At 48.1% G+C, this 24,182-nt stretch overlaps 2 protein-coding genes across 6 annotated transcripts in view; one reads left to right on the top strand and one right to left on the bottom strand.

Annotated features, from left to right (window-relative positions):
• DFFA (DNA fragmentation factor subunit alpha) overlaps nucleotides 1-5,691 on the top strand; it is a 28,236-nt gene extending 22,545 nt beyond the window's left edge. Inside the window, exon 6 of the mRNA XM_058443750.1 lies at nucleotides 4,867-5,691. Coding sequence (XP_058299733.1) covers nucleotides 4,867-4,887 — 21 coding nt within the window. The 3' untranslated portion in view covers nucleotides 4,888-5,691. The remainder of the gene's footprint in view (nucleotides 1-4,866) is intronic.
• A 1-nt stretch (nucleotide 5,692) lies between these two features.
• On the bottom strand, nucleotides 5,693-18,116 carry CENPS (centromere protein S). Of its 5 annotated transcripts, none has more exons than XM_032758884.2 (5): nucleotides 17,904-18,116; nucleotides 14,491-14,614; nucleotides 13,768-13,801; nucleotides 7,745-7,811; nucleotides 5,693-6,231 (listed from the first exon to the last, which is right to left on the bottom strand). In XM_032758884.2, exons 1-5 carry the CDS (start codon nucleotides 17,952-17,954, stop codon nucleotides 6,091-6,093), a joined length of 417 nt encoding a protein of 138 aa, XP_032614775.1. In that variant the 5' UTR covers nucleotides 17,955-18,116; the 3' UTR covers nucleotides 5,693-6,090. The 5 variants fall into 5 exon arrangements, with proteins under 5 accessions (XP_032614775.1, XP_058299742.1, XP_058299741.1 ...); XM_058443759.1 differs by lacking the exon at nucleotides 17,904-18,116 and adding an exon at nucleotides 17,067-17,720; XM_058443758.1 differs by lacking the exon at nucleotides 17,904-18,116 and adding an exon at nucleotides 17,037-17,715.
• Between the last annotated feature and the right edge of the window lie 6,066 nt (nucleotides 18,117-24,182).

The following is a 24,182-nucleotide window of genomic DNA, read 5'->3' as shown; positions in this document are numbered from 1 at the left end:
AGAAGTTCTGCTTCCTCGTAATTATGCCTATAGCAGGCAGGAAGCCGTGAGAACAAAAACAAGTGATTTAACATAATATAAAATTAGCCTAGGATAAGGAGCTTGAATGTGAAATTGTGCCCATGTGAAAGTATGATTGAAACTCATCCAGTAATTTCAGAGACATTCTTCTACTACGGGCAGAGAAACAAGGAGGCAATGGGGGCTCAGAGATGCTACAATCGTATCTGCTGGTTTCACCCAATTGTCGGCAAGGAGGCCCCAAGAATCGTTCCCAGTACTGCCTCTCAGCCCAGCAAGCCAGACCCACCGTCCTCTAGGCCAGGCCTTCTCAAACTGAAGTGCAGACGGATCGCTTTGTAGGCAGGTCCTGATGCACTGGGGCAGGGAGGAGTTGAGAGCTGCATTTCCAACAAGCACCCAGGCACTGCTGGCCCCGGGGCAGCCGGGCTCTGGCCCACCCAGGCTGGGGTGCAATGGCGCGCTCAACTCACTGCAACCTCCGCCTCCTGTGTTCAAGTGATTCTCCTGCCTCAGCCTCCCGAGTAGCTGGGATTACAGGCACCCGCCACCATGCCTGGCTAATTTTTGTATTTTTAGTAGGGATGGGGTTTCACCATGTTGGCCAGGCTGGTCTCGAACTCTTGATGGTCCAGTGTTTTCTTTTTTTTGAGATGGAGTATCGCTTTTGTTGCCCAGGCTGGAGTGCAATGGTGTGATCTCGGCTCACCGCAACCTCTGCCTCCCGGGTTCAAGTGATTCTCCTGCCTTAGCCTCCCAAGTAGCTGGGAGTACAGGCATGTGCCACCATGCCTGGCTAATTTTGTATTTTTAGTAGAGATGGAGTTTCTCCATGTTGGTCATGCTGGTCTCGAACTCCCAACCTCAGGTGATCCACCCGCCTCGGCCTCCCAAAGTGCTGGGATTACAGGTGTCAGCCACCGCCCCCAGCCTGGACCAGTGTTTTCTTTTTGTTTTTGGATGGAGTCTCGCTCTGTCACCCACGCTGGAGTACAGTGGCGTGATCTTGGCTCACGGCAATCTCTGCCTCCCGGGTTCAAGCGATTCTCCTGCCTCAGCCTCCCGAGTACCTGGGACTACAGGCGCTGGCCACCATGCCCAGCTAATTTTTTGTATTTTTAGTAGAGACAGAGTTTCACCATGTTAGCCAGGCTGGTCTCGATCTCCTGACCTCGTGATCTGCCCGCCTTGGCCTCCCAAAGTGCTGGGATTACAAGCGTGAGCCACCGCGCCCGGCCTGGTCCAATGTTTTCTAAACTGCTCCTGACCACCCACTTGTGGGTCATAGGCCAGTACTTTCCTTTCGAATGAAATTAAAATTAGTGTGCATCACCCGTAGTAAGGATAAATAATGATTCGCATTGTGTCGGGTGTGAGACGTGCTGTTACTGCAGGGCAGTCAGTTTGGGAAGCAGTGCCCGGCCCTGCCCTTGGCCAGCTCCCAGGGCTCTCTCTCCTCCTGAGGCTGGCACCACTGCTGAAGAGTGCAGACCATGGAGTCCCTCTCTGTGCCACCTGCTGGTTCTTCCTCACAGGCCCTCATTGCTGAATCACACAGACAAATGCACAGACCCCTTTGCCCAACTGGACACTGAGTAGAATCTGAAACATCCACCCAAACCTGCTATAGACGACCAGCATCCAAGGCAAGGCTATAAATTGAAGTAACGCAACCCAAAACTGACGGCACTTTCTAGAAGTGAACATATTTGTTTTCAGTTTTCCAAAGTCCTGGTTTACACCTTCAGCAGGGAAATCTCAATCTTGAATTTGTCACAGTCTTTTTGCGTATGTTAAAATCCTAGGTAAGATCAGCATGGCCTGCTGGCCAGAGGCTTATACATCGTATGTTGCTTCATCTTTTATTTCTTTTGTTTTGTTTTTTTGTTTTGTTTGAGATGGAGTCTCGCTCTGTCACCCAGGCTGGAGTGCAGTGGCTCGATCTCAGCTCACTGCAACCTCCGCCTCCTGGGTTCATGCCATTCTCCTGCCTCAGCCTCCTGAGTAGCTGGGACTACAGGCGCCCGCCACCACGCCCAGCTGATTTTTTTGTATTTTTAGTATTTTTGTATTTTTAGTATTTTGTATTTTTTTGTATTTTTAGTATTTTTCACTGTGTTAGCCAGGATGGTCTCGATCTCCTGACCTCGTGATCTGCCCGCCTCGGCCTCCCAAAGTGCTGGGATTACAGGCGTGAGCCACCGCGCCTGGCCCATCTTTTATTTCTGTACCAAAATAATTCCCACAAATGACACTAAAAATTTTGAGTTATATTTGCAGACGAGACATTCACAGCAGTTCAGCCATCTTCTTTTTGTTTTTGAGACGGAGTCTTGCTCTGTCACCCAGGCTGGAGTGCAGTGGCACAACTTCGGCTCACTGCAATCTCTGCCTCCCAGGTTCAAGGGATTCTCCTGTCTCAGCCTCCCGAGTAGCTGGGATTACAGGTACGAGCCACCACGCCCAGCTAATTTTTGTATTTTTAGTAGAGATTTCACCATGTTGGCCAGGCTGGTCTCAAACTTCTGAACTCAAGTGATCCAACCCATCTCAGCCTCCCAAAGTGCTGGGATTACAGGCGTGAGACCACCACACCCGGCCTCACCAGCTTCCTATATCATTAGTCTAGTGTGCCAATTTTATTCGATGAGCTCATTAAACATTCCAGTATGGAACTTCCAATACCACAAGGGACCCACGCCACCCACACCCTGACAGAGGTGTCGCAGCCTAAAAGAAATAGGATACACAGACACAAATGAAAGACAAGGACATTTTTCAGTGCGATAAGAAGTGTGCAAAGGGGAATGTGCTGCAAATTGGGGAAGGATTCATGAGAACTGATAATGACTGTTTCAAGAAGGTGACAAACTTTAGGAGGTGGAGACAAGAGGATCACTTAAGCCCAGGAGTTCAAGACCAGACTGGGCAACATAGCAAGACCCCATCTCTACCAAAAAAAAAAAAAAGAAAATTTAGCCAGGCATGGCAATGCACACCTGTAGTCCTGACTACTTGGGAGGCTGAGGCGAGAGATTCACTTGAGCCCAGGAGTTCGAGACCAGCCTGGGCAACATGGCAAGACTCCATCTCTACAGAAATTAGCTGGATGTGGAGGCACATACCTGTGGTCCCAGCTACTTAGGGGGCTGAGGTAGGAGGATCACCTGAGCATGGGAGGTCAAGGCTGCAGTGAGCCAAGATTGTGCCACTGCACTACAGCATGGGTGACACAGTGACACTTTATGACAAAAAAAAAAAAAAGAAAAAATTTAGCCAGGTGTGGCAACACACACCTACAGTCTTGAGCACTTGGGAGGCTGAGGCAGGAGGATTGCTTGAACCCAGGAATTAATGGCTGCAGTGAGCTGTGATCATGCCACTGTACTGCAGCCTGGGTGACATAGCAAGAGCCCATCTGAAAAAAAAAAGGCCGGGTGCAGTGATTCATGCCTATAATCCCAGCACTTTGGGAGGCTGAGGCAGGAGGATCACTTGAGCCCAGGAGTTCAAGACTAGCTTGGGCAACATACAAAACCCCACTTCTACAAAAAAAAAAAAAAAAAAAAATACAAAAACTAGCTGGACGTGGTGGCACACACCTGTGGCCCCAGCTACTTGGGGGGCTGAGGTAGGAGGATCACTTAAGCATGGGAGGTAGAGGCTGCAGTGAGTCAAGATTAAGCCCCTGTACTCCAGCATGGGCGACAGAGTGAGACCTTGTCTCAAAAAGAAAAGAAAACTCAGCCAGGTGTGGTAACACACACCTGCAGTCTTGGGTACTTGGGAGGCTCTGTCAGGAGGATTGCTTGAGCCCAGGAATTCATGGCTGCAGTGAGCTGTGATCATGCCACTGTACAGAGCAAGAGCCCATCTCAAAAAAGAAAAGAAAAAAGAAAAGGCCAGGTGCAGTGACTCATGCCAATAATCTCAGCACTTTGGGAGGTTGAGGCAGCAGGATCACTTGAGTCCAGCCCAGGAGTTTGAGACCAGCCTGGGCAACATTCTGGACCCTATCTCTACAAAAAAACTAAAAAATTAGCTGCGCATGGTAGTGCATGCCTGTAGTATCTATTCCCTAAACTCTTCTTGATTTGATGCCCTGCCCTGCCCTGCCCTACTGAGTCTCACTCTGTCACCCAGGCTGGAGTGCAGTGGCACAATCTCGGCTCACTGCAGCCTCTGCCTCCTGGGTTCAAGAGATTCTCCTGCCTCAGCCACCCGAATTTATTTTATTTTTAGAGTTGGGGTCTTGTTCTGTCACCCAGGCTGCAGTGCAGTAGCACAATCACCTCACTAAAGCCTTGAAGTCCTGGGATCAAGCAACCGTCTGCCTCAGCCTGCTGAGTAGCTAATTGGGTCTACAGGCACGCATCACCATGCCTAACTTCGTTTTTATTTTTTTTAGACATGGGGTCTCACTGTGCTGCCCAGGCCGGTCTCAAACTCCTAGACTCAAGTGAATCTCTTGCCTCAGCCTTCCAAGTTGCTGGGACTACAGACACAAGCCACTGCACCTGGCCAATAAGGAGTTCAAAGAGTGCTTATCCAAAAATGAAACTGCTAACATATGGGCCTTTGGCTGAACCTACTAGGATGGAAGGTTTTATGATTCACTTTTCATTCACTGATATGACACACAGACATTGTAATTAACATAAGAACAAGTGCTGAGCCATTTGCAGACCCGAAACCATGAAGTGTGAACTCGGTGCCCTGCTACGGCCATAGCTTAGCGCCTCCCTTTGAGAGTCAGGCTTTGGGGTGTCTTTTGCTGATCATATTTGAGCACAGATGGTATAAATTCTACTCCAAACAAATGCCGTTTTCTCTCACCCATTCTAGAGTGAGCGGCCCCAAATGTGAACACTGTCTCCTGACTATGGCTGGGTGACCCTGAGCAGCTGGTGAACCTCATCAAATTTCCATTTGCTCATCGGGAGAAGGTGGAGAATCAGATCCACACCGATCAAGCTGTGGAGATCAGTGAGGTAATACATGGCGTACCCAGTGGGTGCCTGGCACACAGAAAGGGCTCCACAAACCCTTGCCCCTTCTCTTCACCATATTGCCGAAGGGTAAAGGGAAAGGCATGCCTGGACCTCTAAGAAATCCAAAGGCATGAGAAGATAGTAGGACTGGCACCCTTGGGAGCGTTTTCTCTCACAGACTAAAACAGGATGACGCGCCGAAGTGTTCTGATCTAGCAGCCCCAGATTTCCCCTCAGGGAAAACTACCATGAGCAGAACCACAGCTTCGTTACAAAATGGAGAAAAGTCACAGACAGCCAGGTGCAGTGGCTCACGCCTGTAATCCCAACACTTTGGGAGGCCGAGGCAGGAGGATTGCCTGAGGTCAGGAGTTCAAGACCAGCCTGGGCAAATGGTGAAACCCTGTCTCTACTAAAACTACAAAAATTAGCCAGTCATGGTGGCAGGTGCCAGTAATTCCAGCTACTCGGGACACTGAGGCAGAGAATTGCTTGAACCCAGGAGGCAGACGTTGCAGTGAGCTGAGATCGTGCCACTGCACTCCAGCCTGGGTGACAGAGCAAGACTCCATCTCAAAAAAAAAAAAAAAATTAAAAAGGGCCATTCCCAAACATATGCCCTTTTATCTGGTGATCAAAGGCAGCATGTGTTTAAAAACAACATTAGTAACCAGAAAAGCTAAATAAATATAGCTTTATTCATCTTTCAGAGATTCTCATTTAGCCTAGAAAATTACATCAAAAGATGAACTGATTTTTGCTTGAAAAAGTCAACCATGTTTAATTGCTCACACAATTTTAATTACAATAGATGTAATTTCTAATCTATACCATTCAATCACACACCATTTTTATGTTCTGGAGTGAGACCTGGGAGTATTTTGCTTAAGACTTTCCCATTCTCTAAACCTAGCTTTTGCAGTTAACAATGTGGAGAATTCAGCACGAAAAGCCCCCTAGCCCAGCCTTTTTATTTTTTTAAATCTCTATTTAACCCTTCAGAGTTTCCTTTGCAGCCATATGCATTTCTAGGTGGCTCTACCTGTAGAAGGCTGCATTCTCCAAGCGGCGAGGGACTTTAATTCTCACTTTCCACCACTCCAGCCTCTGCTGGCTGCCTTGAATTTTTGCTTCCATCCTCTGACTTCTTTTTCTTCTGTGCTTTTCGTTCTAGGTTAATCTGAGCAATCTCTTCACTTTTATCTGTGATGTATTTTAGCTATAAAAAAAAATCTGTATTTATATCTGGCTGTAACCATTTTATAAACCTAAATAAACAAACAAAACTAAACCCTCCACAACCACCTCTGACTCAAATAATTTGGGTAGAAAAGCCAAAGCCTGGGTTACATTTCTTAGAATTAAACGCAGCTTCAACTTTTTTTTTTCTTTTTTTAAAAATTTTTTGTAGATATGAGAGTCTCACTATGTGGCCAGGCTGGGCTCAAACTCCTGGGCTCAAGCAATCCTCCTGCCTTGGCCTCCCAAAGTTCTGGGATTATTGGCATGAGCCACTACACCTAGCCAATAAGTTGTGTTATTAAGAGTTGTGACCAGGTGCAGTGGCTCATGCCTGGAATTCCAGCACTTTGGGAGGCCAGGGCAGGCAGATCGTTTGAGCCCAGGAGTTTGAGACAAGCCCAGGCAATATGGTGAAACCTCGTCTCTACAAAACATACAAAAATTAGCCGGGTGTGGTGGCATGCACCTGTAGTCCCAGCTACTTGAGAGGCTAAGGTGAAAGTATCACTGGAGCCCAGGAGATGGGGACTGCAGTGAGCAATGATTGCGCCACTGCACTCAGCCCCGTCAAAAAAAAAAAAAAAAAAAAATTGTGGCACATGCCTGTAATCCTGGCATATCGGGAAACCAAGGTGGGAGGCCTGCTTGAGTCTAGGAGTTCAAGACCAGCCTGGGCAACATAGAGAGACTGCATGTCCAAAATTTGAAAAAAGAAAAAAAAAGTTGTGAGCATTAAATAATACATGTAAAATAGTATCTGGAAAAGCCCCTGTAAACTGCTATACAAATTCATTCACTCAACAACTATTTATTGAGCCCCTCCTGTGTGCCAGGCACACAGGTGTGTTCTAGGCAACACAGATGGAGAGAGAACAGAGAGACAAAAGCCCCTGCTCTTGTGGGGCCCACATTCTACCAGAGCCATCAAGTGCTTTAATGTCTAGCATTACACTCAGTCAGGAAATCTCCCCGGTGTCCTGGCTCTGCCACTGGCCAAAGCCACTAGCCTGGGATGACCAGAGTATCTCTGGGTCTTCACCTGAACAACGGAGGCTTGGTCAAAATGATTTCTAGACTTGAAAATATGGAAAACGTGTTTTCCTGCATATCCAGCCATACAGAAACTCCTTCCATACCTGGCCCATTCGGAGAATTGTGAACACAATAACAAAACCATCCCTACAGATTAGCCTGTGACCAGTCTCTGACATCATGTTGCAAATGAAACATGGGACCAAAGTTTTGAGGTATTACAAAAAAAGGCAAATTATAAAATCCAGAGAGTGCTGATTAGAAAATTTCAAATTGGCTTAGGAAGATCCATCATAATGAAAGCAAGACTGTAAATTACAGGCAGGTCTGAATGGTTCAGCCACCTCTAGCTTCTAATGCAAGGTGCCCTGGGGAATAACTTCATGGCTTCAAGTGATTGATTGGGAATAATGCATTCCAATGGGAAAGGGGAGTGAGGAAAGAAATTCATCTCTCACCAGTGAATTACTCCTCCTGGCTAAGAGCTTCACATCTTCAGTGTTAATTGTGGTTCTTTTCGCATGTCTGCAGAAAGGGCAGAAGCAAGTCACCAAAATGTTTGGTATTATTTAAAATTTTGATGAAACACAGAAGTTCATGGTCAGACTTCAAACTAGCAGGGATCTCTAAGTAGCCCATCCTTTTAGATAAAGGGCATTAAGCAAAAGTGACACAAAAATTAGTGAAGTTCCTAAGACCCCAATTAAGTAAAGAGATGGAGAATGCGGAGGCCCATCTCTCCACCTCCGCTTAGGGCCAAGGGTACCTGAAGCATAAGAGCACAGACAGGAGGCTGGGGGCTTAGAGCCCTTCCAAACCTGGCTTGCTTGGTCACAGCTAAGGCCACAGAAAAATCAAGAAGGTCAGTGTACAACTCTAGTGCAGAGAAAACGGTCCTCACGATACAGGGTGCACCCACTTAAATAGACATTAAATAGAAGAACAAAGAGAACCTCCACAAAGGATGGCTTTACTTAGGTCAAGATCCTGATGTTCTCCAAGGGCTAACTTACAGGAAAAAGCATATGTAGACGCCTCCTAAGGCCCCATTCCTTAACAAGTAGTTAATGCATTCCCTCCGCAATAACCCAGGTGGAACCAAGAACATCCTTTTCTTTTTTTTTTTGAGACAGAGTCTCGTTCTGTTGCCCAGACTGGAGTGCAGTGGCACGGTCTTGGCTCGCTGCAACCTCCGCCTCCCGGGTTCAAGCAATTCTCTGCCTCAGCCTTCTGTGTAGCTGGGATTACAGGCGCCCGCCACCATGCCCCGCTAATTTTTTTGTATCTTTAGTAGAGACAGGATTTCACCATCTTGGCCAGGCTGGTCTTGAACTCCTGACCTCATGGATCCAGCTGTCTTGGCCTCCCAAAGTGCTAGGATTACAGGCGTGAGCCACCGTGCCCGGCCACAAAGAACACTCTTTAAACTGGAGTCTGCTTCTTGCTCACAAGTTGGACTCAAATTCTCATTCTAGTCCTTTTATCTTTGCTAGGAAAGGTAATTTGAGATAATAAGCTCTATTCAATAATATATTACTCTGATTACACCCTTCTTCCATTTCTAACTTCCCCACAAAATACACAGGTACTTTGTAAGCAGGAATAAATAGGAATCTTTGCATCCTTAATAACTAGCAAACTGGCCAGCACACATGGTGAGTCCTCACTGAACAACTGCTGAGTTAAAAGATAAATTCAACACAGAAATTATTCTCCATAATTTGGCCAAATTAATCCTTCACATTCTGCTAAATAGACAAATATCACGTGTCATCTCATCATGATTGACAATATCTGCTTGTCATGAGATTAATACCCACTTCAAGAGATAATTTTCTAATTAGCAACCTGCAAGGACCAGGAAACAGGGGAGACAAAAGACGGAGGTGACATAAGAGCAGCCACAAAGAATGAGGCCAGACCACAGATGTTCTCGGTGGAGAATTTTAAGTGTGCATGGACAAGGTGGCCCAGTCTCAACCTCACAACCAGGCTGCTGTCTGTATTTACATTCTTCTTAAAGTACAGTAAAAGGAATAACCACAATGAACTGTTTACAGAGTGAACTTATCTGTTTACAAGAAAGCGTTTAGGAAACAACGATCTCAGTCCTCTCCACCACTTCAGCTTGGCCTCTGCTATCTCTGCACCAACGCCCTCAATGGAGGGGCAAGGCATCCTCTGCCAGCCACTGCATATCACAGACTCTCCTAAGTCAAACCTCCAAATCCAGAAAATTACTCTAGCTAGGGAAAATCAAAAGCAATTTTTCGTATAACACGCTTCGTAACATGGGCTTTAAAGACGATTCCCAAAAGTTTCCAGAATGTATTTCCTATAGAATATCTACCTTCTTCAAAATGTTTGATTGTTAACAATACCAGGAGACTAGAGATTTCAAAGCTATATAAAGAAATTCACAACTCAGGCCAGGTGTGGCGGCTCATGTCTGTAATCCCAGGACTTTGGGAGGCCGAGGTGGGTGGATCATTTGAGGTCAGGAGTTCGAGGCCAGACTGGCCGACACAGTGAAACCCTGTCTCTACTACAAAGACAAAAATTAGCCGGGTATGGTGGTGGGCACCTGTAATCCCAGCTATTTGGGAGGCTGAGGCAGGAGAATCGCTTGAACCCAGGAGACGGAGGCTGCAGTGAGCCGAGATCACACCACTGTACTCCAGCCTGGGTGACAGAGTGAGACTCCGTCTCAAAAAAAAAAAAAAAAAAAAAATTCAGATTGGCAGTTGCTTTCCAAAGTCTGCTAGTGAATTTTTAGAATTTAATTGTGTATTCTCTGGCCAGGCATGGTGGATCACACCTGTAACCCCAGCACTTTGGGAGGCCGAGGCAGGCGGATCACCTGAGGTCAGGAGCTCGAGACCAGCCTGGCCAACATGGTGAAACCCCATCTCTATTAAAAACACAAAAATTAGCGGGCGTGGTGGCATTTGCCTGTAGTCCCAGCTACTCGGGAGGCTGAGGCAGGAGAATCGCTTGAACCCGCAAGGCAGAAGCTGCAGTGAGCCGAGATTGAGCGGCTGCTCTCCAGCCTGGGCGACAGAGAGAGACTCTGTCTCAAAAAAAAAAAAGAAAAAAACTGGCCAGGCACAGTGGCTCATGACAGTAATCCTAGCACTTTGGCTGGCCGAGGCGGGTGGATCACCTGAGGTCATGAGTTTGAGACCAACCTGGCCAACATGGTGAAACCCCGTCTTTACTAAAAACACAAAAATTAGCCGGGTGTAGTGGCAGGTGCCTGTAATCTCAGCTACTTGGGAGGCTGAGGCAGGAGAATCATTTGAACCCAGGAGGTGGAGGTTGCGGTGAGCTGAGATCGAGCCATGGCAATCCAGCCTGGGCGACAGAGCGAGACTCCATCTCAAAAAAAAAAACAAAACGAACAAAACACAAAAAAAAGCCCCTGCTCTCAAGTTTCCCTCTTGCTCCAAAAAAAAAAAAAAAAAAAAGAAATAAGAATTTAAATGTGTATTCTTATAGAAGCTTCTCATAACAAGCTCACCAAAAAGAAAAAAGATGCCAGGTACAGTGGCTCAGCTCATGCCTGTAATACCAACACTCTGGGAGGCCAAGGTGGGAGGATCACTTGAGCCCAGGAGCTCTAGGTTGCAGTGAGCTATGATCCTGCCACTGCACTCCAGCCTGGGTAACAGAGAGATCTTGTCTCAAGAAAAAAAAAAAAAGAAAGAAAAGAAACAAGAAAAAAGAAAACAAATTTGTCCTAATGAAACAATGTTACAAATACTCACTAGGTTCCCAGGCCAGCCTACAGAGACTATGTAACATATAGTTGACTTGAAACAGTCCATCTTTCTCAAACTGGGGTAATGATAGTCTTGGGAGTAGAGAAAGTGTGACAGGGACAACTCGAATCCACAAGATAACCAAAGCTGACCTTCCAGGAATATCAATTTTATTCAGGGATAAAACAATGCTTTTTTGTATGAAAGCAAACTGGAATTCACACACAAGATGAGTCTTCAAATGAAACCTGTACTTGTGGGTTGTGCTAAGAAAAGGGGGTGCTTCCCTGCCTCTGGCTGCACCCCAGACTCCTGGAGCCTCATCACTGGACTCTGGACTCACTCAGTTCTCAGAGACAGCCTTTCCACAAACTTTTTTGTTGTTTGTTTTTTTTCTTTTTTTAAGAGACAGAGTCTCACTCTGTCACCCAGGCTGGAGTGCAGGGGCACGATCTCGGCTCACTGCAACCTCCACCTCCCTGGTTCAAACAATTCTCCTGACTCAACCTCTTGAGTAGCTGAGATTACAGGCGCATGCTGCCACGCCCAACTAATTTTTTTTTTTGTATTTTAGGAGATGGGGTTGCCCAGGCTGGTCTCGAACTCCTGAGCTCAGGTGATCCACCCGCCTCGGCCTCCCAAAGTGCTAGGATTACAGGTGTGAGCCACCACGCCCAGCCTCCACAAACACTTTTACATAAAAGATGTCGCCCTTCCTTGTGGAGCTTATGGTCTAAGTCACACACACATATACACACACATGCACGCACACACCCCTTTCCCCGCCAGTACCCAGCAAAAGAAAATCAACTGTTTGGTGGGTGCGGTGGCTCACACCTGTAATCCTAGCACTTTGGGAGACTGAGGCGGGCAGATAACTTGAGGTCAGGAGTTCAAGACCGGCCTGGCCAACATGGTGAAACCCTATCTCTACTAAAAATACAAAAATTAGCCAGGTGTGGTGGTGCATGCCTGTAATCCCAGCTACTCGGGAGGCTGAGGCAGGAGAATCACTTGAACCCAGGAGGCAGAGATTGCAGTGAGCCAAGATTGCACCACTGCACTCCAGCCTGGGCAACAGAGTGAGACTCTGTCTCCAAAAAAAAAAAAAAAAAAAAAAAAAAAAACAACCTTTTATGTACTTTTAAAAACACAGAATATCTGAAAGCCTAATATGTTACCATGATCTAATTTCATTTTCTTAATAGAATTTTTACAGAAGTATTTTCAGGCTGGGCATGGTGGCTCACACCTGTAATCCCAGCACTGTGGGAGCCCAAGGCAGGACTGCTTGAGACCAGGAGTTCAAGACCAGCCTGGGCAACATACCAAGACGCTGTGTCGGGCCAGGCGTGGTGGCTCACGCCACTCCCAGCACTTTGGGAGGCCAAGGAGGGCGGATCACGAGGTCAGGAGATCGAGACCATCCTGGCTAACACAGTGAAACCCCATCTCTACTAAAAGTACAAAAAATTAGCCGGGCATGGTGGTGGGCACCTGTAGTCCCAGCTACTCAGGAGGCTGAGGCAGGAGAATGGCGTGAACCCTGGGGGCGGAGCCTGCAGTGAGCTGAGATAGCGCCACTGCACTCCAGCCTGGGAGACAGCGAGACTCAGTCTCAAAAAAAAAAAAAAAAAAAAAAAGATGCTGTGTCTCTAATATAAATATATATGTATATATATATTTATTATTTTTAAGTATTTAAATTTTTCATTTTTTTTTCCCACAGCTAACAAAGAAATAACAAGTAAAGGTGATTAATATCTTTCACTGGAGAGGAGGGCCACACATAAGGGGCAACTGCCTGAATCAGCAATGACTAAGCCACATGAACTAAGCCACATGAACTATCAGTATCCCTTCATACTATCTTATCCCTTTTAGCCAAGCTGAAGATGCTAAGCGGTTTTCAGGGACGAATATCCACAGGAATAGGACAGATTGAGAGCTTGCCCTCCGAGAACTCACTGCTTTAATTCATTCAAAACACACACCCGAAAAACAAAGAGCTAACGGGAACGAGGTGAAAAGTAAGGGGTGTGGGAGAGGCTGGCACCAAATCCAAGTGGCAGCAAATTAGAACGCTTTCGCCCTTTCAGGCCTTCATCATTCAAATTGCTTCATAAAAGCAATTTGGTGCAATTGTTTTCAATTACCTGCGGCACTAATTGAAGAGCTGAGCATAAATCACCTGTAAAAGCTGAGGCTTTAGCAGCTGAAAGCAAGTCACCCACTTTCCAAGGAGTGCGTCTTACTCGGAACAAATGAGGCAAATGAAAACCCCTGCCTGCCATTCTGTGTACACCTGCAAGCAATTACCACCGCGGACACGCTGCAGCTCCCTCCGCAGAGGGGCGGCCACCCCCAGGCACCATGTTCTCAAACCCTGAGCAATCAAACCACCCGAAGACATGGTTTTTAACACAGGCACCACCATTCAGGGTCCTGGAGATGGTATTCACACCTTTTTAACTTGGAACTGAATAACTTGGGTTCTTTTAACAAAAAATACTTGGAAAACTTCAAAAAATGTTCAAGTAAGTCTGAATCACCATGATTGAAGCAGGCGTCATGTTCTTGCAGAACCATGATTAGAGACAAGCCTCCACAAAACACACGGAAAACTGAATAGCTAAAGCTCTCCTGAAATAACCCACCAGATGGAGAGGCCCCAAAGAGCTACACAGACGCAGTGTCGGATAATCAAGTTCTCTACCCACCTTGCAAACATTTCAAGGTCTTTGGCAAAATTTTCTGAAAGAGAAGGAAAAAGATACACACTTTAGGCACCCTCCCATCTAATTTCAGAAGCAGAAAAAGTGAAGCCTTGATTTCTATAGCCAGTACAGTGACCTAATACGACAAACCCTCTTAAAGGTGAAAGGAGGCATTTCCAGCAGCCCCGCCATTCCGTAAGAGCCTTTAGCTTTTTATTCATGACGATCTCCTTGTCCTTCCCAGAGCCCTTCACCCTTCATGGCAAGTCTTCCATTAATTGTGACTACGCCTCTGGTTTCTAGAAACTATCCTTTAACTTCTGCTACAGTTAAGGCTTGTGAGGCCTTTCATTTCCCCTCTGAAGTCAAGCAAATACCAATGCTACAAGCTCAGCTGTCAAAGAAACTATGGGTGATATAAAAATGTTATAAAGCACTGAAATAAAGAATTTAATGTCTAATGTTCCAGCCATCAGGGCAGTTTAAAACAATAAAATAAAGGCATTAATGCCCCAGTGTTACTGTAATAGGAAAAAAATAGTTCTTCCCATAAAATATCCACATCTCGCAGCCAAGAGAAGTGTTTCATGAAGAACGCATGACGATGATAATGTTCTTGGTCTGCTGGTCAGACTCCCCACAGCTCCCACCCACCCACGCACTGCTCCCAGGTGAAATCAACCTTTGGGGTTTACAGACATGGCTGGGGAGGCCGAAGCTTCATACCGCACTGTCGGAAAGTCAACTCCGAAATGGCCGCAATGGTCTGTTTGCTGAACTGCATCTCTTTGTCCAATGCAACTTCCTCGCAAAGACAACCCACAGTATAGTGAACTGCTGCCTTTAGCCTCTGGGGAAAAAAATTGAAATATTTCATGGGTAAGGCTGCAAATAAGAGCTTTTCACGCCTTAAAAAGTTAAGGCCAAGGAGAGGGTCTGCTCAGCCCAATCCCTTTGGTGCTTTCCATAATGGCTGAGTGGCTTTTCAAGTGTACAATAAGTTAATGAGACCCACTGGAGTGTGACTTGTAGAAACATTACTTCCTTGTTAATGGTTATGATTTATGTCAGGTAAAGATAAGAAATCAGATGGCAAGTCAGTGGGGAGACAGGTCAGACTGGTGCCAGCCAAGGCCCTGAGTGGTTTCACTCACTTATTCCAAACTATCTGCAGAGCTCCGACTGAGTAAAGGCATATGCTAGGTGTTTGGGAAACAATGAAAAACCAGGCAGGGAACTTTGCCCTTAAGGCAGTTAATCAACTAAATACATGAAGGATCCCATCCCTCTGCTGCAAGCCCCTGGCAGCCCCAGGCCTGCATGTCACAGAGGACAAAAGTACAACATGGGAAAGGCTGAAGAGGGCACACCCACCCCTCTCGATTTGGAGGGTTGGGAGGCCACCTCCACGGGGCCCTCACTGCTCCTTGGCAACCCTTTTCAGTACTGAAAAAGATCTCTCTGCCCCTTGCAGAAAATTACCGAGAGGGTAGGATGAGCCTCAATTGCAAGACAAGCTAAGCAATGGTCCCGGCTTGGCCACGTGTCGACAGAGTTCTGTTGAGCCCACCTGTGGGTACTCTGCCTCGGGGCTGAAGACACAGCTGAGCTGCACATGATGACAAATGAACCCACAAGGGTATAAAATCTACCAGCAAGTGTTCAACGCATAGGCAAGAAGAGGAGGAACTGCCAAAAACACAAGTCCAGGACCTCAGGATAGAGGCTAGACAGATGAAGGAATCTACCTTCCTGAATTTCAGACCTCACAAGACTAGGTAAGCTGAGGCCTCTGGTAGAAGCCAAAGAGCCATCAACCTGGGAGGCACGAAGATCACAGGTGTGATCACTGCACACTACAGCCTCGAACTCCTGGGCTCAAGTGAACCTCCTGCCTCAGCCTCCTGAGTAGCTGGGACTACAGGCCCACATCACCCCGCCCGGCTCAAGGTCATCTTCTTTAGGTATGGGTGGGGGTCAGGGTACAAGACATTAATTCTTCTGAATGCTCTTGGCTCCAGGAATTTTTCTGACCTTCCTCCTCCTCCTCCTCCCCCTCCTCCTCCTCCCCTCCCCCTGGGTGGGCTGAGGGTATTACTGCACTTAGAGGCTAAATCACTAAACTCAAGGGCAGGACCCTGTCAATTTTGTTCACTGCTGCCTACCAAGTGCCAAGAACAGTTGGTTACACGAATGGGGGGAAATCTTCTACAAGCTAATCACAGCTGAGGAGCAAATTTCTCAGCCCATCTTTGCAGCTTCATTTCATCAGTAAGCATTTGTTCGTCTATTGAGAGCCAGGCTCTGTTCCAGGGACTAAGAACAGGCCGGGCACAGTGGTTCACACCTGTAATCCCAGCACTTTGGGAGGCCAAGGCGGGCAGATCACTTGAGGTCAGGAGTTCAAAACCAGCCTGGTCAACGTGGTGAAACTCCGTCTCTACTAAACATACAAAATTAGCTGGGCGTGGTGGCAGGTGCCTGTAATCCCAGCTGCTCAGGAGGCTGAACCAGGAGAATCTCAACCTGGGAGGCGGAGGTTGCAGTGAGCCCAGATGGTGCCACTGCACTCCAGCCTGGAGTTTCACAAGAGTGAAACTCGGTTTCAAAAAAAAAAAAAAAACCAAAACAGGGTAGACAGCACCAAAGATGACTAAATGCAATGCACCATCCTTAACTGAATCCTGGATGAAGGAAAAAAGACAGTTAAAATAAACATCTTTAGGACAAGTGGGGGCACTTGACGATGCACATTGAATGCAGTTTTATCAAAATGAATTGTCTCCCTTCCTGGGTGGGACAATTTATTGAAATGATGTAGTAGGAGAATGGCTTTTTTTTTTTTTTTTTTGAGATAGAGTCTCGCGGAGTCTCGCTCTGTTGCCCAGGCTGGAGTGCAATGGTGCGATCTCGGCTCACCGCAACCTCCGCCTCCCGGGTTCAAGCAATTCCCCTGCCTCAACGTCCCGAGTAGCTGGGATTACAGGGGCCCGCCACCACACTCGGCTAATTTTTGTACTTTTAGTTGAGAGGGGGTTTCCATGTTGGCCAGTCTGGTCTCGAATTCCTGACCTCAAGTGATCTGCTCACCTCGGCCTCCCAAAGTGCTGGAATTACAGGCGTGAGCCACCGCGCCCAGCCAATGCCTTGTTTTTGGGAGATGTGTACTAAAGAATTAAAATGTAAAAGCGAAGTGCCAAAATATCTGCAATTAATTCTCCAATCGCGGGGAGGGCGGGGAAGCATGGGAGCAAACAGAGCAAAATGCTAACCAAGGTGACGCGCATCTGGGCATTCTGTACCATGTTCTTGCAACTTTTCTGAAGGTTTGAACTTCTCAAAATACAAGGGGCAGGGTAGACAGCTGCTGCAGTGTAACTTTATAGAGAGGAAACTCCCGCGTCTGGAGCTCATTCCTGCGTTTCTTCAGTCCGTCCTCTTTAAGGTCGCCACTCCGGGTCTTGCTTTTCGCCTCTTTACGGAAACGTTCTCAGCCTCTGCCGCCCCATATGCCCGGCGCTGATGAAAGGAACGAATGGGATGCCCGCAGCTACCCTGACAGGTGGTTATTCTTATGACGATTTTGCAGAGAAGAAAATTGCGTTTGGGCCGAGTCGGTACGATCACGAGTTGGCGGGGCGGAGATTCGAACCCACATCTAAGGACGAGCTCTGGGCCTGACTGGTCCGCACCGCGTCCCTGCATCAGTAACGAGGGGTCGACGCCTCCAGGGCCAGCGTTCCAGAGCTCCGGCCCGAACCGCCCACCGCGCTACGGGTGTCACCTGGAGTGTCTCTAATGCCGACGTTCTACCCTCAAGAAAACCCCATCTGAGAAGGGGAAACCGAGGATTCATCGCAAAGCCAGAAGGTGGCCTCTCGCCGACGGACCCCGGCGCCCGCCAGCTCCCCTGGAACCGCTTCCTCCCCAGCCGGCGTAGGCCAGGGTCCAGCCGCTTTGCCGCGGAAACCGCCTCCCAGCACCACCCGCGGCAGTTGAGCCAACGCGTGCGCAGCTGCGGGGGGCGCCCGGGGGCGGGGGGCGCCCATGAGAAGCCGCCGGGGGCTTTGGGATACTTTTCTGTCCGGAAACTCGACGCCGTCCTGCCCCAGCCGAGCCCGACCCCCGTTTTCCTGTACCTGTTGGTAAGAGAATCGCTGCTGCTCCTCGGTCTCCGCCTCCTCCTCCATCACTGCGGGCAAACCCTGGGCAAACGCAGGAGGGCCGAGAAAGGGCGGTGGTGCGCGGCCAGGTCGGATTTTCCCGCCGCGGCGCGGGCGACGGGCCGCGCGGGCGGACAAAGTACACAGCTCCGCCCTGCCTCGCGCGCCCCCTGGTGGCGCTCCGTTGAGGGGCCTCCGCCGTCGGCCTCCAGCCAGCCCCCTGCTCAGCTTGCCCTGCGGAGGTGGCCGGGCGAGGCGGGGGCATGACCACCGAGGTCACTGCTGCACCCCAGAGCTTGATTCAGCGCCTGGCACAGCGCTGAGCACCACTCTCCGCGAAACACATGTGCGCATAGGTGCAAAGCGTGTTCCAGTCGGGTGTAGAGGATGCATAGCCCACGATTTACAGATCATGTAAGGCAGTACACATTATCAGGAGCTCCATGCACCTGTACCTCAGGAGTATCTTGCAAAATCCACCATCGACTTTATCATTCTATCACCAACAATAGCGTCACAAAGTCAGACTACAGTGAGTGAATGCCCCGTGACCTCATTCAGCGAGTGGAACAGGAACTGCCTTGTTGCCATTGACGGGAGCATAGTTCTGACACAAGTGTTACTGTTTTTCCTTTGTGTTAACAATGAAGTGAAACCATCAAACCCAATTTTGGTTTGTTTGTTTTTATTGTAGTTTTTTGAGAGGCAGGGTCTCGCTCTGCCACCCAGGCTGGAGTGCAGTGGCACGACCAAGGCTCACTGTAACCTCCACCTCCTGGGCTCAGGTGATCCTCCCACTTCAGCCTCCCAAGTAGCTGGGACCACAAGCCTGCATCAGCGCACCTGGCTAATTTTTATTTTTTGTAGAGACCAGGTCTCACTATGTTGCCCAGGCTGGTATCAAACTCCTGGCTTCAAACAATCATCCCACCTCAGCCTCTCAAAGTGCTGAAATTACAGGTGTGAGCCACCATGCCCTGCCTGTATTTCTAGGTTTTTGTTTTGTTTCATTATTTTTTATTGCCTATATTTCTGTATTCTGCATTTGTCACAAGCAGGTGCTACTTTCAGAACGGAAGGAAAGCACATAAAACCACTCCTTCTCTTCCCTTCCCAGGGACGTCCCTCAAGTTCCCTAAGCTTGCCAAGGGCCAAAACCCAGATCAAAGCTTTTTGGAGGAATCAGCCTTCTGAGGACTTTCCTCTGCATCTGCTCGGTGGGTGGCATCTGGAAATGACAGGCACTTCTTGCCTCTGTCCACTGCTCCCTGTGGGCATCCCAGTCAACCTGGACAGTCCTCCAGCCCAAGCAGGGCAGGCCTCTGACGGATTCCCCTAATGGGCAGCATGGGGCTGGGCAGGGCAGGCCATCCAGGGTGAGCCCAAGCCTGCAGCAGGAGAGAAGGCTGGGCGCTGGTTGGTGAGCAGCCCCACTCTAGGGCACACCGTGGCTGCAGAGCCCAGCTCCCTCCCTCCAGCCTGATAACCCCAAGCAAGTCACAGGACCTGGCCAAGCTTCATGTCCTTCATTTATCAATTGGGGACAGTAGTTCCAACTTCACAGGGCAGGTGTGAGGTTTTAAACAATTGCCTCACATAAGAGCTAAAGAAATAGTAACAATTCGTCCCAGGAATTTCCTGTGCTTTGTACCTGTGTGTTCCCTCATTTTAAAGCAATTGCTTCCCAGGATTAAAGAACATTATTCCAGTGACATGTGTGCAATACAGAGGCACTTAAGAGTCTCAGAGGCCAGGAGCGGTGGCTCATACCTGTAATTCCTGCACTTTGGGAGGCCGAGGTGGGTAAATCACTTGAGGTGAGGAGTTTGAGACCAACCTGACCAACATGATGAAACCCCGTCTCTACCAAAAAATACAAAAATTAGCCAGGCATGGTGGCACATGCTTGTAATCCCAGCACTTGGGAGGCTGAGGCAGGAGGATTGCTTGAACCCGGGAGGTAAAGGTTGCAGTGAGCTGAGATCGCACCATTGCACTCCAGCCTGGGCGACAGAGCGAGACTCTGTCTCAAAAAAAAAGGTCTGAGAAATAGGTCGAGGGCTGAGGTATTCGTTACAGAAAGTGGAGCTGGGTGTGATGGTTCAAGCCTGTAATCCCAACACGTAGGGAGACCAAGGCAAGAGGATCACTTGAGTCCAGTTCAAGGCTATACAGTGATCCATGATTGCACCACTGCTGTCCAGCCAGGGTGACAGACGGAGACACTGTCTCTAAAAAAAATAAAGAATGAAGAAAGGATATATTAATATTTGGTTGAAACTTACTTGATGAAGAAGTAGCCCTATAATCTGGCCACTAGATGTCAGTGTTGCACTACAGCATGAAGCAAGGCCAGGGAGGCCCGCTGGCAATGTTGCCGTGACACCGAGCACTTTGCACCTGTCCTCACTCTAGGCGCTCATTTAATATCTCATTAATATCTCATCTGCCCTCAAAAGAAGGTGCTGTTAGCCCCATTTTACATGAGGAAACAGGTGAAAGAACTCTGCCCGAGGCTAAACTACTGGGAAGTGGTAGAGCCCAGATTTGATTATGAGCAGGCTGGTTTCTGAGTTTCCGGTTTATCCACTGCCCTCACCATAAATAAGACAAAGACCTTTGTGGGTTTCTTTAATCCTTTTCATCTGCATTAAGGAGGGTTCCATAATATTTAGTTCAATAGCAATACTTATTTTTCGTAAAAACTGCACTGTAATTGGCCGGGCGTGGTGGCTCACTCAAGCCTGTTAATCCCAGCACTTTGGGAGGCCGAGGTGGGCAGATCACCTGAAGCCAGGAGTTCGAGACCAGCCTGACTAAAATGGAGAAACCCCGTCTCTACTAAAAATGCAAAAAAAAACAATTAGCCAGGCGTGGTGGCGCATGTCTGTAGTCCCAGCTACTGGGGGAGCTGAGGCATAAGAATTGCTTGAACCTGGGAGGCGGAGGTTTTGCGGTGAGCTGAGATCGTGCATTGTACTCCAGCCTGGGCAACAAGAGTGAAACTCCGTCTCAAAAAAAAAAAAAAACAAAAAAAACTGCACTGTAAAATGTCAATACAAAAATCAATCTTGGCCGGGCGTGGTGGCTCACACCTGTAATCCCAGCACTTTGGGAGGCCGAGGCAGGTGGATCACCTGAGATCAGGAGTTCGAGACCAGCCTGGCCAACATGGTGAAACCCCATCTCTACTAAAAATACAAAAATTAGCCAGGCATGGTGGCGCGCACCTGTAATCTCAGCTACTCAGGAGGCTGAGGCAGGAGAATCGCTTGCCCGGGAGGCAGAGGTTGTAGTGAGCCAAGATCGCGCCATTGCACTCCAGCCTGGGTAACAGTGAGACTATGTCTCAAAACAAAAAAAAAAATCAATCTCCATTTCATAGGTTTATTCAAGAGAAGGTAAAAATTAAAAAATAATTTTCTGACCTTGCCTGCGCCCGCCTAGAGCCAGCGGTTCTCCAAGCACCCAGCATCCTGCGAGACGCGCCGCGCACCGACGGAGGGGATGTGGGTAGAGCAATGGTGGCTAGGCTCGGGCTGGGGCTGCTGCTGCTGGTACTGCTCCTACCCACGTAGATTTATTCCAATGAAACAACTACTGGAACAACTTCAAGTAACCCCTCCCAGAATACTTCCAACTTTGGGATTGCCCCAAATCCAACTAATGCCACCACCAAGGCGGCTGGTGGTGCCCTGCAGTCAACAGCTAGTCTCTTCGTGGTCTCACTCTCTCTTCTACATCTCTACTGTTAAGAGACTCAGGCCAAGAAACATCTTCTAAACTTCCCCATCTTCTAAACCCAATCCAAATGGCGTCTGGAAGTCCAACGTGGCAAGGAAAAACAGGTCTTCATCGAATCTACTAATTCCACACCTTTTATTGACACAGAAAATGTTGAGAATCCCAAATTTGATTTGAAGAACATGTGAGAGGTTTGACTAGATGATGGATGCCAATATTAAATCTGCTGGAGTTTCATGTACAAGATGAAGGAGAGGCAACATCCAAAATAGTTAAGACATGATTTCCTTGAATGTGGCTTGAGAAATATGGACACTTAATACTACCTTGAAAATAAGAATAGAAATAAAGGATGTGATTGTGGAATGGAAAATAATAATAATAATAATAATAATTTTCTGGTAAATATTATACATATTCTGTAAGCACATGAGGTCAGGACTTTGGACTTCTCTCACCCCTGACATAGGGTACCTAGCACAATGCTTGGCACATGGTAGGTGTATCATAAACATGCCAAATGACTGAATGAGGCGATGAACTGTGCACGCCGACAGGTCAGACAGTCTCATGATTAAGTGCATGGACTCTGGCACCAGATCTGTGGGATTCAATTCCAGTTCTTCAGTAGCTCTGACCTTGGACGAATTACGTAGTATCAGTGTGCTTCATCTCTAAATTAGGGATAGTAATAGTGCTTACTTCAGAGGGTGCTGCGAGCATTCAGTGAGTTACAGAGCCCGGCACACACTCTCAATGTTAGCTAGTAGTATACATACTATATGAGACCCTCAGGAAAAGCCCCAAATAGTGCTGGTTCCCAACTCTGCTACGTAACAGATGTTCCTTTTCAGGGGCAGCATATGTGGCAGACTGTAATTTACGAAGATGGCAAGAACAATGTCTCCTGATCCATGTGCTTTTCTAGAACCTCGTACTCCCCCATCAAGAGGTAGAGTCTAATCCTCCGCCCCTTGAGTCTGGGGAGCTTGTGACTTGCTTGGAACCGATTTTGGATGGCTATAATCCTGCCATGTAATATTCACAGCTGGGTTTTTAAAAGCCACGTGTGTGCTTCTGCCTCCTTAGTGGGAAGACTTACCTTTGGAGCCCTGGGCCAACAAACAAGCTGTTTCCCTGGCCTGAGGCCATGTGATGAGGCCACATGAACTTTTTCCAGCTCGTAGCCCTAGCTGAGGTCCCAGCCAACAGCCAGCATCCACCGCAAGATGAATGAGAGAGGACCCTCCACACCCCTGAGCCATGGTGCCATGCCTGCTCTCAAGTCCTCCTAGCTGAGGCCCTAGATGTGTGGAGCAGACAAGCTGCCTCTGCCTCCCCCATCCCCCCACTGTGCTCTTTCCAGATTCCTGACCCACAGAATTAGGAGAAAATTTAAATGGTGGTTATTTTACACCACTGACTTTGGGGTGGTTTGTTACACACCAGTCCGTAGCAACTGTGACAGCATACAAGATGAACAGAGTGAACAGATGCATTCACCTGCATGCTGAACAGAGTGCTGAAGGCTCCCACCCCTTCCAGAATGATGGGCTCCACATCTGCCTCAAAGAACGTGTAACCCCTGCAAATCCTTCCCTAAAGTCTCTTTGCTTAGCAATCCTTCTGCTTGGCCCGGCATGGTGGCTCATGCCTGTAATCCCAGCACTTTGAGAGGCTGAGGTGGGTGGATCATTTGAGGTCAGCAGTTCAAGACCAGCCTGGCCAACATGGGGAAACCCTGTCTCTACTAAAATACAAAAATTAGCCGGGTGTAGTGGTGGACATCTGTAATCCCAGCTATTCAGGAGGCTGAGGCAGGAGAATCGCATGAACCGGGGAGGTGGAGGTCGCAGTGAGCCAAGATCGTGCCGCTGCACTCCAGCTGGGAAACAGAGTGAGACTGTCTCAAAAACGAAAACCAAACTCCTGTTTCCTTGTCTGACCCTTGTCTGTATAACACCCCTTTGTGTCCCCAGTAAAGCAGAGTTGTGGCTGACGTCATTAGGGGCCTATAATTTCTACCTCAAAGAAGCCACCAGATCTGTCCCTTCAGTGGTTAGACTGAACAGGACTGACTTGGCTAAGGGCAAAACCCTTCTTTCCACCTCCTTCCACACTCGGAATTGTTTGGCAACCTCTCTTTAGGAGGCAGGTAATAAACAGTAAACCTTACATAGTGCTCACTGTGTGGCCAGCTCTGGTGCAAGTGCCTTGTGTTTAATCGGGAAGACGGCTCTGTGAGGTAGGTGTTATTATCATCCCTTTTATGTAGATGAGAAAATACACATATAGAGGTTAACTAACTTCTGAAGTAAGGCTGAATTTGTGGCGGAGCCAAGATTGGAGCCCAGGGCCAGGCGTGATGGCTCATCCCTGTGGTCTCAGCACTTGGGCGGCTGAGGCCGGAGGATCGCTTGAGCCCAGGAGTTGATCAGCCTGGGCAACATAGGGAGAGCCCATCTCTACAAAGTTTAGAAATTAGCCAGGCATGGCGGTGTGCACCTGGAG

This window comes from Hylobates moloch, unplaced genomic scaffold (genome assembly GCF_009828535.3).
Source record: "Hylobates moloch isolate HMO894 unplaced genomic scaffold, HMol_V3 SCAFFOLD_9, whole genome shotgun sequence".
Taxonomy (NCBI): Eukaryota; Metazoa; Chordata; class Mammalia; order Primates; family Hylobatidae; genus Hylobates; species Hylobates moloch.
Note: the sequence above shows the minus strand (reverse complement) of the source record. Positions and strands in the feature narration are given on the sequence as shown.